At 37.5% G+C, this 19,474-nt stretch overlaps 1 protein-coding gene across 1 annotated transcript in view; it reads left to right on the top strand.

The window, feature by feature from the left end:
• Positions 1 to 19,474, top strand: part of ANKS1B (ankyrin repeat and sterile alpha motif domain containing 1B) — a 1,189,006-nt gene that overhangs the window by 438,895 nt on the left and 730,637 nt on the right. Inside the window, exon 8 of the mRNA XM_072655669.1 lies at positions 2,409 to 2,425. Coding sequence (XP_072511770.1) covers positions 2,409 to 2,425 — 17 coding nt within the window. The remainder of the gene's footprint in view (positions 1 to 2,408; positions 2,426 to 19,474) is intronic.

Below are 19,474 nucleotides of genomic sequence, written 5' to 3'. Positions count from 1 at the left end.
AGAGGTTGGACTGATGACCTCATAGATACCTGTCAGCTCTTAATCTATCATGAGCTTGATTGGATGTAGCTTAAAATTCCAGAACTCAAGTGATCTAGCAGCCTCAGCCTCCCCAGCAGTGATGATTATAGGCATGTGCCACCATACCTAGTCTGTATATGGATCTAAAATGAGAAGGAAGAGACAAATAAAGCAAAAGAAATTATGAATACACAATGCCCCCTCATATGTACACACACATATATATTTTAACTAGAGACCTCTAGAACCTTCTTTGACATTTCTCAAATACAAATTCTAAAGATAAATCACTGACCCTTGAGTGTCAGGGTGCTACCTTAGAAAGCGTCCTGGCTTTGTTGTCAGGATGGGGCTCTGCATCGTTGCTCTATCTGCACCTGTGTGAAATGACTGAAGTCAATGACCTCTGAGATTCCTTCCAGCTCTGAATATATGATTCAGTGTCATACCTGTGAGCTCTTGGGCAAGTCCCTTGACCTCCATGGACTCCACGATTTTTTTATAAGATAAGGAGACTGAACTAGCTAACCTCCTTAGATCCCTTTCAGCTCTAAATTTATGTTCCTATGATTCTGTCACTTTAGATTAAATCTCTGACAGGTTGATCAAATATGATTTGCTAAGAGTAGAAAAATCCAAGATAAATGAGGAGTCAGACAGGCAGCATCCAGCTGCCCTTACTCAAGTGAAGGGACTCCAAGTTTGGCTGAATTACATCTAAGAGAATGAAAGGAACCCAAAGGATGTGATTGATCACTGAGCCACTATTATTACTTTTTAAAAAATAAAAGTATGTTCTAGTGGCAGCATCATAGTGGACAGTAAACCAGACTCAAGGCCAAGATTTGATTTCACATTTCACCTCTGACACCTGCTGTCTGTGCAGCTCTGGTCAAGTCACCTAATCTTTCTTGGCACTAGGCTATGCTCTGAGCTGCAAAGGAAGTGCCAGTCTGCATTGGTAGGGGACTTTCTAATCTGGTCATATGCAGAGAGTGCAAGAGTCAGCTTGACCCAGTCACCAAAAGTCAATCATTACATTTTCAATATGAGCATTTGCACTTCTGAAATGAGCAAAAACTACAAATCGGGGTTTGACAGATTGTTTTATGGATTGCCTCAATTTAAGAATATAATTGAAAAAATTCATAATATAGATTAAATTTTAAAATCTCCCTACCTTGGAGATCTGATTGTTGAATACATACCAGCACACTCCTGGAATATCCCATATTGACAGAATCAAAATTTTAGTCACTACTACCTGTCCAGTCCCTATCCCAATGTTTCACTAATGCTTCTTTGTCTTTAAACATCATGACCATTTTCAACTTTCCCTGCCTTGTGAAAGAAAAATAATTGATATTGAGACTAATATGGTGATACATGTGACATTCTGCCCCAGTAGTCCCTCACCTCTCAGCTATGAGAAAATGACACGTTTCACTCTCTTCTCTGGACCTTATTTCTATTTTTGCCCCAACTACTCAGCTACACTTCCATTTTGATGTAGGAAGCAGGGGAAAGGCATTGGTTGAGGTATCAGAGGACTTGGGTACAATTTCTGATGCTTCTCATCCATATAATCTTGGGGAAGTAACTTTAGAGCTCTGGGTTCTTTTTCTTCATCTGTAAAATGAGAGGATTGGATTACAGGTCTTTGTCCTTTCCAGCTCTAAATATGAGATCCTGAGATTCCCATTTTGGTCTATTGTATATATTATTATCTCAGTTCTGCTTGTTTCACTATAAACCACTAAAAACAAATCCTGTTGTGCTTCTGAATTCTTCAGATTCCAGTATTCATGATCGTTGAAGGTTCTTGGAGAATGGAAGGCGTGTCACAGGAGCCGGGAAGGGGAACTCTCTAACTTTCAAAAAAAAAAAAAAAAGAGGTGGGGGGGGCAGAGAGGGAAGAATCTGTAAACTGTAAGTTAGTGAACTTGACATCTATTTCTGGTGAAATTATTATTAAGAGGACAGTTTGTGAGCATGTAGAAAGGGAAACAACAATAATAACAAATCATTGGAAACCGACATCAATTTCCTTTATTGAAAGAGTAACAATGCAATGAAATTGGCAGGACTGGGGGGAAGGGAGGGAGAAGCAACCCAGAAACATTGGATTTGAAATTGTAGGACCTGGGCTCCATCTTTGTCTTTCACCTCATTACTTCTGTGACCTTTGCCAAGTAACTTCCCTGGAATTCTTTTTCTTTCACTGTCAAATGAATGGGTTGGACCAGATAACCTCCAAGCTCTATTCTGGCTCTCAGTATATGATCCTATGGTGGTTCTCAGTTTCATTAACAGATTTAGGCTAAACTGCAATTTTTTTAATAAGAATTTTTATAGGCAGGGGTTCTTAAGCTCTTTTTGTTTCATAGACCCCTTCAGTAGGCAGGTGAAGAAGACTATAGACACCCTCCCTTCTCAGAATTATGTTTTTAGATGCTTGAAATAAAATAGGGGATTACAAAGGAGACCAATTATAATATTATAATAAAATACAGTTATTCATTTTTTCCCCAAAGATCTTGGACCCATGGGCAAGAACTTCAGCTCTAAAGAGACTTGAGAATTCAGTGACTCCTACTCTAGTTTCTGTCCTTCTGCAGGAACTAAATGACCTTCTGAGGTCCCTTCCAACTCCAAGTCTTTGCCAGTATCATTGGTCTCAGCTCCCTACTATGGACCCAGGCAGTGCTTTGTAAAGCTTTCCTTTGGGAGCATTCGGAAAATTAAAAAGCACATCATTGGTTGACAAGAAAAGGAGTTCTTTCTGCAGGGGAATTTAATTGTGGGTTAGGGTTGGTATTGTGAGCTTATTCTCACATCATTTCATTGTAATCAAGTCTTTTGCATGTTTGAGTAGCTGTTTCCATTGCTGGGGGCTGCTCCAAGCCATGTGCAAAGAGGCCCTTGCCACTGACACCTGGGGACCACTCAGTGGTCTTTGGATAAAATGCCTTTTATGATTTGAATTATTCATAATAGAGCATCGGGGCTGGCTTCTTTTGCTACTGTTGTTTTGGAGGTAGGCCACAGGAGTCAGAAATCCCATCTGGTTTTCCACTGCTTATAATTTTAGCTGTATGCTGCCTTCCTGCCCCTGCTAAGGTCCTTCTCCAATGCCTCATGATGGTGAGGTGACTCTGAATTCTCCAAGATTGTATCAGAGAAACACAAGCCTTGAAAAGTTTTAATAAACTGGAAACCAATTGAGACAAATTGCACAGAGAGGTTCATCACCAAACCCATGAGGTGATAAAGGGGTCTTAATCATAACAATTCATAAAATGTACTGGTTATATCCTACAGTGATTCATCTCAGTTAGTGCGGCACATTAGCATGGGATTTGAGGGGTCAGAAACACGTATGTCTGACCCTGACTATCTCAGCAACCTGACTGAACCTCAGTTTTCTTATCTATAAAATAGACACACTGGAACCTGAAGTATTTGCCTCATGGGGTTGTTGTGAGACTCAGATGTGATGATAGCTGTAAAGCATTTTGTGGACTTTAAAGAGCTATGCGAATGGTAGCTAGTAATTTTAAACACACTCATGAACTCACAGGCTTTCAGTGTGTGTTTGGTCTAGACATGTGATTTCATAGCTGTGTAGGGAACTCCCAGTGAGAAAACTTCTACCAATGAAGATTACCACCTGATGGGTAACTTGTCATCTTAGGTACCTAGATTTTACACTTTATAAAGTGCTGGATTTGGAGTCAGGAAGACCTGAGTTTGAATCCTGCCCCAGACTCTTACTAGCTATATGACCCCAGGCAAATCATTTAACTGCTCTGTGTCTCAGTTTTCTCACCTGTAAAACAGTGTTAATAATAGTGATTCCACCCGGGGTTATTGTGAGGATCAAATGAAATAACTTTATGTATGCACTTTGCAAATTTCAGTGTTGTATAAATGTTAGCGATCATTATTAGAAGTTTACCTTGGGCGCAGAGAGATGAGATGATTTGCCCAGGGTCACATAGTCCACAAAGTATATACTGCAGAAAATTTAATTTTATGTGTAAAAAATCATTTAACATAAGATCAACCTTCTGACTTAAGCCTCATTTATTTCAGGATTTATCATTGAGATCTTTCCTTTTGAGGAAAAAAAAAAGGCAAGTCAATTAACATTTCCCATAATTTATTTTTCTGAGGCAGGATGGCAGAGTGATTGGAGTTCTGACCTTGGAAACAGAAAGTCCTGGGTTCACATTCTGCCTCTGACACACACCAACTGGGAGACTCTAGGCAAGCCATTGAATATTCTATTCTCTTTAGCCCCGCAAAACTTTTTATCCTAAAAATCACTCCAGCCTTGGAATGTATGCTTTGGAAGTACTGTCCTCCCTGAGCCTCCATTTAAAGAAAGTACCCAGGCCATCCATGTCTTTAGGCAGCACTCCTGACTTTATCAATCAATCAGACATTTATTAAGTACCTACTATGTGCCAGCACAAGCATGCCGCTCCACACACACTGGGTAGCTTAAGTCTCTCCTTCACCCTTCTTTCTGCTACTTTTCATGTATTTTCTTCTTTTTTCCTTAATAGTATTTTCTTTTTTCCAATTACACGTAAAGATAGTGTTGAACATTCATTTTTTAATAAAATTTTGAATTCCAAATTTTTCTCTTTCTTTCACCCCCTTCACAAGACAACATGCAACCTGATATAGGTTATATAGGTCCGGTCATGTTGATCATATTTTCACCTTAGTCATGTTGTAAAAGAAGAATCAGGACAAAAGGAAAAAGCCATGACAAAGAAAAAAACAAAACAAGGTGAAAATAGTATGCTTCAATCTGCATTCAAATTCCATAGTTCTTTCTCTGGATGTGGATAGCATCTTCCATCGTGAGTCCTTTGGAATTGTCTTAGGTTATTGGATTGCTGAGAAGAGCTAAGTCTATCAAAGCTGATCATCACACCATGTTGCCGCTACTGTCTACAGTGTTCTTCTGGTTCTACTCATTTCACTTAGTATCAGTTCATTCAAGTCATTCCAAGATGTTTTTTTTCTTCTGAACTCCACCTGCTCATCAGTCCTTATAGCACAATAATATTCCATTGCATTCATATACCACAACTTGTTCAGCCATTCCCCAACTGGTGGCCATGCATTTTCTTTTTACACGGAGCTGTAAACTCCTTGAAGGAAGGGACTGACTCCTTCTTTTGGTACTTACATTCCCATCACTTAACACAATATCTGACACATAGTCAGCTCTTAATACATACTAGTTGACTGATTGACCAACAACCCGTCAATGCCCCAAGCATCTGTCTAGAACTGTAAGTTTCAGAACAATTGATGATCTAGTCTGGTAGAGGGAGCTTCCTTACCAGATTTTACTACACTAATGAATCACAGCTCCTTGTTGAGCACTGTTGTGCCCTTGTAGTCTCTGATGTGAGGGAGGTTAATCAGAATGATGGAGCATTTGAGCACTTGAGTTTGAGAGTCGTGAGCTGAAGTTAGGCTGAAGTCAATTAGATATCCAAACTAAAATATGATGATGCCCTGGGAGTAGAAAGCCACAAAAATGCCTAAGGAGTGAAACAGCCTAAATTAAGGTTAAAACTTCTGTGCTGATCAGTATTGGGTTTGGGTGTGTAAGTAGATCCTATTTCCAGTATAGATGAGATAGAGAGAGACCACTCTCTCAATGGATAGATGGATGGATAAATAGATATATAGATGGATATATGGATGGTTGGATGGATGGTTGGATGAATTAGGATCTGGATGAGATAGGGAGAACCCATTCTTCAGTAGATAAAGATAGATAGATAGACAGATAGATACATACATACATACATATATACATGCATGCATGCATACATACATACATACATATGTACATAGACAGACAAATAAATAAGTTGGGTTTGGGTCTGTGAAGATATTCTATTTCCAGTCTGGATGAGATGGAGGGAACTCAGCCTCCCAACAGATAGATGTATGGATGGATAGATAAAAGACAGATAGATGAATGCACATCATAAATTCAGTTTACAAAGGAAGATTTTTGTTTTATGTTTAATAAAAGTTTGCATATTTTCCTCTCATTCACCATTTTCTATGCCTGTCCCAGTCCAAGTCGCTCTACTTCACTCTTATCCTTTTAATATTTATTCATGGATGGAGCCCCTGTCTCCACAAAAACTTTCCTTTCCTTGGAAAATGGGATTAATTCTGCAACACTTAGAACCATTTAAGACATTTTTAACAGTGCATTCTCTTCACTCAGTTCAGATATTTCAAACTCTTGTCATTCTCCAAGTAAGAAACAGGCACAGGTATTTGCAGGTCATTGCCACTGCTGCATATTAATTAGTAGAAAAGTAGTTATAGTCCCAAGGAATGAATGTTCCTCTGCTAATTCGGGAACCTCCATGAACTTGCAGCAGATGTTTCCATGTTGTTTTCTGACAAACTTTCATTAATGATCTCTGAGACTCAAGTATCTGATAGGTACTCAATTCAGAAATTATTGTACCTAAATCTCTTAAGATGTGTATTATGCTTCAATTTTCTATCTAGCTGTCATTATTTTATAACCCTGGGACCCAGCATGATATAGTAGGAGGAGTTTAGGATTTGAAGTCGCTGGAGTTTAGGTCTGACTTTATTACTTGGAAAACCTTAGACAGGTCTCTTTACTTCCCTGGGCCTCAATTTTCCCATCTGTAAAATGAGATGATTGGAAATTGTAGTACATGATTGTAAGAAGGTATTACTGTGCTATCAGAAACAATGTAATGAATGTAAAAAAGCATGGGAATATTTCTATGAACTGATGCAAAGAGAATAATGTGGAAGGAAGAATATTGTACACAGAGTGGCTGCACCATGTAAATGACAACACACACACAAAATGCTCAAAATTGAATGCTATGAAGTCATAAAGGTCAAACATCCTAAGGAGAGATATGATAAGATGCCAGCATCCTTTCCTTGTAAGGAGACTATGGATATTGAATACTACATATAATGTCATACTTTTAAAAAACATTGATTAGTTTTCCTGAGCTGCTTTGCCCCTTGCCCCTCTGCTTTATTCTTTGGTATAAAGAATACTTCTTTAGGAGGGGCTGCATTGAGAAATACAATACATGTAAAAACCAATATATCCATATAATTTTATCCTTTACAAATTAAGGTGGTAGATTTGATCACCTCCAAGGTCTAGGTGTTGGTAGAGCGCTGGGCTTGGAGTCAGGAAGACAGAAGTTCAAATCCAGCCTCAGACATTAACTATCTAGGCAACTCTTGGTATGTCACTTTACCGTGTTTGCCTAAATTTCCTCATCTGAACAATGAGTTGCAGAAGGTATTAGCAAACGACTCCAGTGACCTTACCCAAGAAAAGCCCAAAAGGGGTTATGAAGAGTTAGACATGACTGAGCTGAGCCATGAAGGAAGTTAGGCATTTGGACAAGGAATGTGAGGAGGGTGACACTGAGGCAGGGGATGAAATGTCAAGTTTAGGGGAATAGCATAAGGCACTTTGCTCCCAGAATTATTGTGAAAATTATTCCTATATAGTATGCATACAGGGCAGCTAGGTAGCACAATGGATAGAGTTCAAGGCCAGGAATCAGGAAGACTCCTCTTCATTAGTTCAAATCTGGCCTTAGACACTTAATAAATAATAAATGTGTAGTATGTGTAACAATAAATGTGTAAGCCTGGGCAAGTCAATTCACCCAGGTTATCTCAGCTTCCTCATCTGTACAGTGAGCTAGAGAAGGTAATGGAAAGCCATTCCATTAGCTTTGTCAAGAAAATCCCAAATGAGGTCATGAAGAGTTTGATACAACTGAAATGAGTGAACAACATTAGCCCTATTTTACAGATGTGGAAATTGAGGCTTAGAGGCATCAAATGACTTGTCCAAGGTCACTTAGTGATTAGGCAAATCCAGGTTTTCCTGAGTACAAATCCAAATGAATTTTATCTTCTTATGAAGATAAAATCATTTTGTTTCCCTTAGACCTCAGTAAACACCAATGGAATGATGGGAACTGTCCCACAAAGGGCCAGGAATTAGCACAAAAGGAATACATTTAATAGCATTTCCTGTCACTGATGCATGGCTTGCATGCTCCTTATCCCCCTTAGACCATGAGTTCGGTGAGATCAGGGACTATCTTTTGCCTTTCCATGTATCCCCACCATTTAGCACGCTGCCCAACATGTAGCAGGTGTTTCATAAATTCTTGTTGATTGGGCACCACTGTCTCAGCTGCTTTGTAGAAGTAAACTGGATGCTTTGGGAAGCCTCTTTAGCACGTTCAGGTCATTATGGGGCCATTTCAACAACTCCTACTGCATACACTTTCTGCTTTCCTTGAGCATCAGACAAGTTTCGGCTTCTGAAAATATTTCCTTTCCCCCAAGAATAATTGAGTGGTCCCTAGAATCTAGACAAACTGTTCCCTTCCTCACAACTTCCGTGTATTATAATATAAGATTCAGTGATAACTTAAATTAGGAAGTGTAGACTACCAGAATATGTTCAACTTTCATTTATGTCCTCCTTTAGGAAAAAGAAAGTTATGAGAGCAGTCCTATCATATCTCAGTGACTGTCAGCAGGTCAGTCCATGTTCCTCACATGAGAGGAAAGTTGACTGGCAGTGTCTAGCCTTGTCATTCAAACTATATTTTTTTATTGGAAGGAGAAAAATTTTTGAAAGGACTTTTAAGGTTCTATAATGTACTTGAGGGGAGGGATCATCTCTTCCATTTCTAATCAGCATGGTGTTTGGCTAATGATAACATAGTAAGTCATTTTTATATAGCGATTTAAGGTTAGCAAAATGCTTTTCATATAGGCTCTCATTTGACCATCATGGCTGCTCTAGGAGGTAGGTATTATAATTATCCCCATTTTACATATAGGGAGACTGGGGTCCAGCAAGATTAAATAACTTTCCCAAAGTCAAACAACTTGTAAGTGTTTGATGTAGGATATGAACCTTGGTCTTTCAGATTTAAATCCAGTGCTCTAACCCCTATATCTAAATTGCTGTGGTTGGCTCTGCTATAACATATCACAGAAACTCAGAACAGAAAGGGGTCTGAGATATCATCTAAGCCAACCCAAACTGTAATAAGTCCCTCCAACCACCTTCCATCCAAGCTTGACTTAGTGTCCTTCAGTGAGATTGAAAAATGGTTCCAAGTGACCTATTTCACTTTAGAGACATCTAGTTGCTAGCAAGCATGTCTTACAATTCTCAGTCTGTCTCCTGTCAACTTCCACCCATTAGTTCTAGTTCTTCTACCTGAACCTAAGCACAACATATATGCTCCCTCTTTAGATTACAACCTTTTAAAGATATGAAGGTAGCAATCATCCTTCCCTGTCCCCACTCACTCCTCTTCTGAGTTCTTCCTCAAAAAGGTCTAGGGAGATGATAGTCCTGTGGTCCCCTGCCCTAATAAAACTACATTAGCCTATTTAAGTCTGTATTCCACATTTTAGCAAGGGCATTGATCAACTAGATCTCATTCAACCTGTTTGAAGAATATCCTGAATACCATTTTTTTTTTGGAGGATGAATTTAAAAAAGGAGGAGTAGCCTGGGTGGAGAGGGAGAGATAAAGAGGAATTCCCCAATTGATAAATGGTCAAAGGATATGAATAGACAGTTTTCAGAAGAAATCAAATCTGTCAAAAGTCACAATTAAAAATGCTCTAACTCACTATTGATTAGAGAATGTGAATTAAAGCAACTCTGAAATACCACCTCACACCTATCAGATTGGCTAACATGACTGAAAATGAAAATGGTAGAATCTACCAAGGGGCATGGAAAAATTGGGACACTAACATGTTGTGTTAACTGGTCCAACCATTCTAGAGAACAATTTCAAACTATACCCAATGAGTTATAAAACTTTGTACATGCTTTGATCCAGCAATACGACTACTAGGTGTAGATCTCAAAGAGATCAAAGAAAAAGGAAGAGGATCTATATGTATTAAAATATTTATAGCAGCTGTTTTGTGGTGGCAAAGAACTGGAATTGAGGGGATTACCATTCATTGGCGAATGGCTGAATAAGCTGTGGTATGTGATTATATATGTGGTATGTAATAGGTTTGTGATAGAATACTATTGTGCCATAAGAAATGATGAAAGAGGTAGTTTCAGAAAAACCTGGGAAGTCTTATGTAAACTAATACAAAATGAAGTGAGCATAACCAGGAGAACATTATGTATAGTAACACTACTGTAACAATGATCAATTGTGAAAGACTTAGCTATTCTGATCAAGACAATTTTCAAACGATCCTTGAGAAAGCTGATGAACTCTGAGTGCAGAACAAAACATACTCTTTATACTTTCTTTGAGTTTCTTGCTTTTTGCTGTGATGTTTTTGGAACATGACTAATATGGAGATATGTTTTGCATGACTTCACTTGTATAATTGATTATCATACTGTTTGCCTTCTCAATGGGTTTCAAAGGTTCTGGAGAGAGGGAGAGAATTTGGAACTCAAAATTTAAAAATGAATGTTATTTCTCCCCATATTACTAAAAAAAGGAGACAGAGAAACAAAAGGAAGAGGAAGGAAGAAGAAATTAGCATCTCCCCAAATCACCTTGAAAATTTCCAAAAATATAGAAAATTCAATTATCTAGTTAGAGATAAAAACATAGAAGAAATAGATTATAAGACTCAGAGCTAGAAGGGATCTTAGATGTCATCTATTTAGTTGAATCCCTTTCTTTTACAAATGAAAATACCGAGGGCCAGAAAATTAAAGGGAGTTGCCTAATTCACACAGTCGTTTAGTTAGGGATAAAGCCTAGATCTTTGTGTAACCAGCTTATAGTGCTGTCTGTCATGGTTGGCAGTCTAGCTAGAAAGCAAAAACTGAAAGGAAAAACTTCCTTCTCACTCCCACCTTTGGAGTTTTGTGACCAGGTCAGACTCTTTCCCTAGTTCCTCACTCACCAGAATTTTATTTGAGAGGCAAGAGAGACATCATCCTTTTCTCTTTCCTGAGATACTTGAAAAGGAAAGAACAAAGAAGGGAGCCTACAGGCTATCTACCTGTAAGAAAAGTGAATTATGTACTGAAAACTGGCTTAGGGTAAATGCTTCTATGCCTCATAGTTAAGGTTCTCTGCTTTTTTAGAAGCTTCTAAGAGTTAACTTAAATCAAGTCTCAAAACTCTGTCTTGTTTCATTTCATGTGCTACAAGCTAGTCATTGGCTTTTTCCATTGCAGTCTGCCCCTCCCCACTCCCCACACCCTTCCTTACTTTTCCTTCCAGTATAATAGACATGAATCACACAGAAATTATGACCAGTCATATTTTCTGTGAAAACATCATAACCGAAGGATGAACAAGCAAGATTCAATAGAAATTCTGAAAAAGAACTGGGAATTTTAATGGGCTATAAGCTCAATACAAGTCAACATTGTGATGTAGTAGCCCAAAAGTTAATGAAGTCTGCCTAAGAGGGGCAGAGCTTCCAGGTGCAGGGAAATGATTATCCCACTGGTCTTTGCTTTTGTCAGACTTCATCTGGTGTATTGCATTCAGTTCTGGGCATCACTGTTTAATGAATAGGAAGGTGATTATCTCACTACACTTTGGTCCCATTAGACCTCATTTGGACAATTATATTGAATTCTGGATGCCACTTTTGAAGAAGGACATTGATAAACAGGGGAGTATACAGAGGATTGCAACCAGGACAATGAAGGGTCTTCAGTTCATAACATATAAGCATCAATTGAAGGAGGTGGGCATATTTAACCTAGAGAAAATAAGACTCATAAGGTGTATGATATCTATATTTGAATATTTGAAGGGATTTCCTGTGAAAGAGGAGGGATAAAATTTTAGTCTTTTGGGACCCAGAGAGCAGATCCAAAAGCATTGATGGATACTGCAAAATAAAATGAAATAGAATAACCCCAAACTACCAACTTAGATTTAATTCTAGGAATAACTGCTTGACAGTCAGTGGTGCTTCAAGATGAAATGAGATGGAAGAGGTAATGAGTTCCTCTCTTTGGAGGTCTTCAAGCCCTGGCTGGTTGATAAATATGTAAGTTTTAGTGAAGGTTCCTTTGCTATATGGCTTGGACTAGATAGTCTCTGAGGTCCACTGTAATTCTCAAGTTCTATGAAATAGAGAAGTTGTATAAGAAATGTCTGCTTATTTAAGCAGAGGGAAAGTGGAAGAGAGATAAAAATTTCATTGTACTTCTGTTGATCCCAATGAGAAACAAGTCATCAGGTTGCATTCTTTCTATCCATGCCCATCAGTTTTTGTAATTAGCTGAGCCAAGTCTTCAGTGTTTTATCAGCAAGGACCCTGGCATACACAGGAGGGCCTGCTGTACAGGTTCTTAGATCTACTTTTCTAAAAGGAAAAAAAAACTTTTGAGGTGTCAACAATCACCTTAATCAAACACATTTATTATTTGCTTAGTTCAGGGGAAAAAGTCAGCACCCTGAACTTCAGAGAAAATACAAACAGAGAAACAAAGATCAACCAACAAACAGGGCTTCCAACTGTCTTACCATAAGCAGTGCATATATCACAGATCAATAGACAGATCCAACTGTCTGATCATACATACATACAGTTACTAGAGAGAGAAGCACCAACATCTGGGTTTTCAAAGCTGGGGATCTCCAAAAAGTGGCTGCCAAAAATCTCCTCTGGCCAAACAAACACTTCCAATGAACAAGCCCCAAAGTAAAACCTCACCTCAGAGTATTTATATACTTTCCATAGTCAGAGGGCATCACAACCCTTGAGAACCAGTGTCTCATTAGAAAATTAATTAATTAGTTAAAGACTAAAGGTGTGCCCCCCCAATCAAGTTTCCCTTAATGGGCAGGCCCACCAATGGTTGAGGAAGATGTTTAGCTCTCATTAGCATTAGAAATGTCCAGTCTCTAGTCTCTGAACAAACACCTTTCTCTCCTACTGTCATTTTGTGGTTGCTGCTCTGCTTACTCCCATCTTCAAAAGAAATTCAACCTGGCCATCAGCCTCCAAATACCTTGGGATATCTCCCCCTCCAGGAGTGGAAATTCACACTGTTTGGTAAGAACTAGCAATGAAATAGAAATAATATAATTCTAGAATTTTCCCTGTATTAGTAGTCATTTATGAAAGGTAAAATAATTTTCTTATGAGGTCCATGTTTATTTACATGTTCTTCTTATCTTTATAGTAATCTATGGCATCTGGATTATGGTAGAAGATATGAGGAATAACTTTTCAGTGCTCTCAGGGACAAATATCCACAAACACACACATGCGTGCACACACACACACACACACACACACCCCTACTATACTTCAGACTACCACTGCTTCATTCCCCTGTTAATTCTTTATTTTATAAGGTTCAAAGACTGTAAAAGACATGCTCTAGACTTATTATAAATCACTAAAATAACAAAACTCTAATTGACTCAACCTCTATTCCAAAGTAGACTTGGAAATTGTGTAACTTGTTACAAAATTTGTTGAATTTTGTAAATTTACAACATGATATTTATTTCATAACAAGATATAAAATGAGTAAATGAAAAAATATTCCTCCCCTGCTCCAACACGTTAGGAACCTACCTTCTGTCTTCTATGCCACCTTTATCTCTGAGGAGAATGGGCTCAAACTTAACCGTTTCCAAATAACATTGATCCCACGAAGATCAAATGCAGATACTCATAATGCCAGATGAGCCTTCACCTCAGAAATTACTCAAATGAGTTCCAAAAGTCACACTTGAAGATGACTCTTTGGGGCATCAATGCTGAACTGATATAAACCTCAGACTGTAACACTGGGATGCTGGGACACTCTCATGACCTTCTAGATCATGAGGTTGGCATGTCCAATCCCTTTTCTTAAAATAGGAAAGAAGTGAACATTGAAGCAGATGAAGAATCCAGGCCTGTGTTGATAGGTTTATGTCATCCTCAATGAGCAGCGCCCAAGACCTCTCCTCCTTACAGTATTGTCTTTCACCAACAGAGGGGTTCAGGAGACCTCTCAGTAACTCTAATGAAGAATGACTCTGGTCCTATCTGAACACTCCTGTATATAATCAGAGGTTTCTATTCACTGTATGATTAGCTGACTAAAAGCAGTCCCAGAATGCCTTTACACATTCCAACATCTCCTATTGCACTTCCATTGCCCTTTATTATGTCTGTCCCAGAAGAAGGCTCTCAGTCTTTCACATGGAGAGATTCCATCAGAGGCACTCTACACTTATACAAATCCTCATTACATCTCAGGCTCAAACATTATGAACACTGGTTCTGTAATTTATCAACAGTGTCAAATAAAGATAAGTAGATAATACCTAGTCAGCATTGATACAGCACTTTCAGGTTTGCAAAGCATTTTAAATAAGCTATGTAAAGATCAGAAAGTTGATTAGCAAGGTCTGAGGAAAGCAAGACAATTCTTAGGTACTAAGTGAATTGTCCTTGGTCCTAAGAATATATATTATCCAATTTGTAATTATTAGCTCAATTTCTCAGATAAGGAAACTGAGATTGAGGGGTGTTAAGTGACTTGTCCAGGATAACACAGCTAGTCAAAGTCTGTGGCAGGATTCACACACAGGTCTTCCTGATTCCAAGGTCAGCATTCTATCCACTATACCACCTATTCCCCACATTTTACAAATGGAGAAACTGAGGCTGAGAGCTATTACATCACCTGACCAGGATCATACAACTAGTAAGCAGAACAGCGGACTTGGAGTCAAGAAAACTTGGATACAAATTCCTCTTCAGACATTCCTGCTAGCTTTGTAATCCTGAGCAAGTGATTGAACTTGACCCAGCTTGTTTCCTTGTAAAATATGTAAAAAGTAATAAATAAATAAAAACTTAAGTTATTATAGTATATTAATATACTATGATATTTTGATTATATAATAAAGAGTAAAATATACATTATATGATACAAAATATATTTAGAAGACATAACTATATATATATAAGTGTATAAAATTGAAGTAATAACAGCACCTACCACACTGTGTTCTGTGGTGATCATATTACATAATGCATGCAAACTTAAAGAAATATTGTTACTATTATTGTTGTTTGTTTGTTGCCGTTATTAATGACTCCACTGAGTTTTGGCATCATGGCTCTCTGCTATGAATCTCATTTATTCTGCTCTCATTTCCACCTTGTAATCACCTTCAAAAACAAAAACAGGGGGGCCAAGGGTCCAGAGTAAGTTTCTCACCTCTCCAACTTCTTTGCCCAAAGCAATCATTTAAATCCCACCAATCTCTCATCATTTAAATAGCTCCCAAAATCTGACCTTCCTCAAAAAGACTTCTTGCATTTGAAAGAATGACATTTCCCTGTCAGCTGATACCTTCTTGCCTGACTGATAACCCAGATGTGAGTAAGAGAGGCAGCAGGTTTCTTCCTAGAAAGAAAAAAAATCCCTACAATTTACATTTTTTAGAGAGCTTTAAAACATGTATTGCACTGACTTCAGGTCTTAAGATCCATGATTCCATCAAGCTGGATACCAGTATATCAGAATCCTCCTCTGACTCAGTAGATGAGACAGCCATGGTCTCCATCAATCAACTGACAAGCATTGATTAAGCTCCTACTATGTGCTAATGGCATTGGGGCTAAAAATGTAAAGAATAAAATAAACTCAGCTTTTAAGTATAATACCTAGTGTATTGTCCTTGGAGTCCAGAAGACGTCAGCAGGAGTCTTGTCTCAGGTACTTGCTAGCTAGGTGATGGGAGAGTTACTTAACCAGCCTATGAAGCAGACATAGTAATATAGACACGATTAAAAAACATAAAACATCCACTTAAGGTTATTATAAGCATCAAATGAGATATGTACAGTGCTTTACAAATCTTAAAGTGCTCCATACAGTTGAACTCTATTAATCGGATCCAACTGAAGAAGGAAATAGTGAATTGTTCTAGTATCTTTGCCAAGGAGACCCCAAATGAGGTCACATTATAGAGTAAGACATGAAACTACTGAACAACCATAAATTTGACCCAACTTTATGTTCATCAAAATCATCATGATCATTGTTATTATTCATTCTTTTCTATTTTGTCATTTTGTCTTCTGACCATCCTGGGAGATAGATGCTATTATTATCCTCATTTTGCAGAAAAAGAAAATGCAGCTGAGACAAAATAAGTGACGGTTCCAGGGTCACACAGCTGTTAAGTGTATAATCAGATTTTGAACTCAGGTCTTCCTGACTCATTTTCCAGAGGTCTATCCACTATTCCACCTCAAGGCTGCTCCACTTAGCTTCATTTCATTATTTAATTATGCATAAATATATTATTAATTATAATATATAATATTTATATATTTATAACATGTAATATAATAATTATATGTAATATATTATATATAGCATTAATTATAATATATATTAATTATAAGATATAATAATTGATATGTATTAAATAATTATTATATATGTATATAATTATTTAATCTGAAGATGGAAAGAGTCCCGAGAGAAATCACTGTCCTCTTCATTTACATTTAATGTGCTGTCACCTGTTGGACTGGTGGACAAAATACTGGTTTAAAAAACCAATTTAAGCTCATCTTCTATGAATTCCCTCATTCTTGTTGTAATGCGAACAGCAGAGTTGATGTATGTATTATTGTAGGGGACTTTCTTATGTGGTAGTTGAAATTGTGATTGCATCATTATCACTTATCTCATTTTCTTCCTTTTGATGAGGTTCATTTAAAATGATACAAGAATAAGTCATAGTTCTACTATTCTTTTATACTTAATGTTCTGTAGACATATGACCAGGCAGATAAGATAATTATTTTGTAACTGAATAAGTGTTTTAGGATATAAGCTAATCTTTTGTAGACTCACTGAAAGCATCTTTGGAACAACTCCAGTAACATACGGGATGATGGGGCTGCCATGTGCCTCATCCTATTCTCCCATGCTTTTGAGGTCTTTCACTAGATCTCTATATTTTGAAGATTTTTTTTTGTCATTTATCATGTTATGAAAGATAGCAGGCTTCTAATGTATAATGTTGACAACCAGGTCATGACTTGGTAGGTATTCAGTGGGTACTAAATACTTGTAGCATGTAATGATGTATTGCAGAGGTTCTTCCATTTTCTTGAATACTCTGTATTGAATACTTGGTCAAGCCTTCTTAAGGATTGTCCTCCTCTTTTGTCTTGATGTCTGAAATATGAGTTATCATCATGAACCCATCTATTTCCATTACATGACAAAAATCTATAAAAATAATTTAATTTTTCATTTCTTCAGCAATTTAAAAAACAGATTATTATTTTTCTGGAGTTCATTGTTGTTTTAATAAAGAACCATTTTCCACATGGACTTCAGCTACTTGGGTGTTTTCCCTATCCTTCTATGTACTTTACATATCAACAGAACATGAATAAACCCTTGGCTTAGAATTCAGTCAAAGTTATTCATCATAGGCACCAACCATGAATGTTCCAATGCTTTCTGGCAGCTTTTAAAATAATTATTGAATTCATTACAAGTTGTGCTTTATGCCTCTGGGACTTTTTGGCTCACTGTTTTTGATCCTTGGCCAATATGTCATTTTCTTGTATTTGCTGATTATATAAAAGATACAAACCGTGAGCACTTAGTATATATAAACATGTGTTTGATGTTTGTTGGAGAAGTCAATAGTAGTCTCATCATTTAGTGATATCTGTGTGGTCTCCTGTGTTAAAAAAATAAAAGTCAGATCAGACTTTTACTTGAGAGGAAGTTGGTAAAGTACTGTTCTATTTGTTTATATGACACTGAGAAGATGTCACAGACATAGTTCCAAATTTGAGTCAATGGGCAACTGAAACCTGATTGTTAAGATTTGCAGTTTGGTCACTGAACAGCTTGGCTAAATCACTGAGTCAGAAGACCTGAGTTCAAATCCTGCCTCAGATACTTAACTAGACTTATGACCCTAACACGTAATTTAAACTCCCTCTATCTCAATTTCTCCATCTTTAACATAAAGAGTTTCGATTTGATGACCTCAAAAATCCTAGCTCAGAACCTATGATCCCATGATTTAATTGAAACCTTATTCATTAGCTCCCACGTAAAAAAACAAAACAAAACAAAAACCAGTCTTCCTTCTGGCAGTAAAAGTAGACAAAACCAGTCCATGAGAAGGTAAAGGCAGTGTGGAAGGGAGTTTCCTGATGTCTTAGCAGCTTCCCACCAAAGTCTTTGAACTGTGTTTATATGTTTCTTGCCCAAGGGGCCAGAATCCCAGGTCAGTTGACCTCGGAGCAAGGATAATAAGCTGTAGATTATGGCACATGTCCTTTAGAAGTCTTGATTCACAACAGCCACTTTCCATTCTTTCAAGGACGTTTAGAGTTTTAATAGTATTCTTTTACGTTTTAATACTGATCATGATAATAGCATTTATATAGCCATTCAAGATTTGCAGTTTACAGCTACTATCTCATTTTATGCATTGAACATCCCTGGGAGATAGATGCTGTTATTATCCCCATTTCACAGAGGAAGAAAATGAGTCAGATAAAGACTGAAATACCCAAGGTCCCACAGCTGGGAAGGATTTGAAGTCTGATTTAAACTCAGGCTGTCCTAACTCCAGGTCCAGTGCTCTGTCCGTTGTACTGCCTAACTTAGATGTGACTTCTGCCATGGATTTTGTTAATGAGGTGCAGTTTTATTGTTTCTTTCACCCAAACTTTCATTTTTGTTGGTTAAAGCTACACAGAAAACCATTAATTCTTTTCCTCTTCTTTCTTCTTGGGTTCCTCTCACCTCTGATTTATTTCACATCTCTTTGTGGAAGATTTTTGTTTGATGTTGCATTGTTTAATTTGTTCCTTGGTGCCTTACTCCCTCTCTCACCATAACTTTTTAATTTTAGCTTTCAATCTAGGAAAGCCAGAATTTCAAATATGTTCCCTCCTTTTAGAGTCTCTTTCACATATTTACTTTTTTTCTTTTTTTGCCATTGATTGGATACTATGGCATTTGTATATTCCGGTTGCTTTAACAACTAGACATAGAAGTTATCTCTTAAAGTCTTTCTCAGGATCTTCAATAGCTCACCAAAGCTGCCTCTGCTGTGGGATTTTTGACACCTGAAAGGACAGGGGACATTTTCTTATAAGTCAAATTTCTTCTTATCATTCTTACCACAGAACGTCTACCCCATATATTCTTGAATGCACATCCTTCTGAAGTGATTTTACACTCTCAGTCAAATACTGGAAGAAAATGTGATTGCTCATAATGGATATACCAGACAACCACTTTTTGGAATGGTTTTATTTTGATACTGTCTCAGACTCATAAAGCATTCTTCCAAGTTCTGGTGTAAGTATGCACATCTTTTCAAAATCA

This window comes from Notamacropus eugenii, chromosome 3, assembly GCF_028372415.1.
Source record: "Notamacropus eugenii isolate mMacEug1 chromosome 3, mMacEug1.pri_v2, whole genome shotgun sequence".
In the NCBI taxonomy this organism is placed as follows: domain Eukaryota; kingdom Metazoa; phylum Chordata; class Mammalia; order Diprotodontia; family Macropodidae; genus Notamacropus; species Notamacropus eugenii.
The sequence above is the reverse complement of the archived record's forward strand: the minus strand, read 5'-3'. Positions and strand labels throughout refer to the sequence as shown.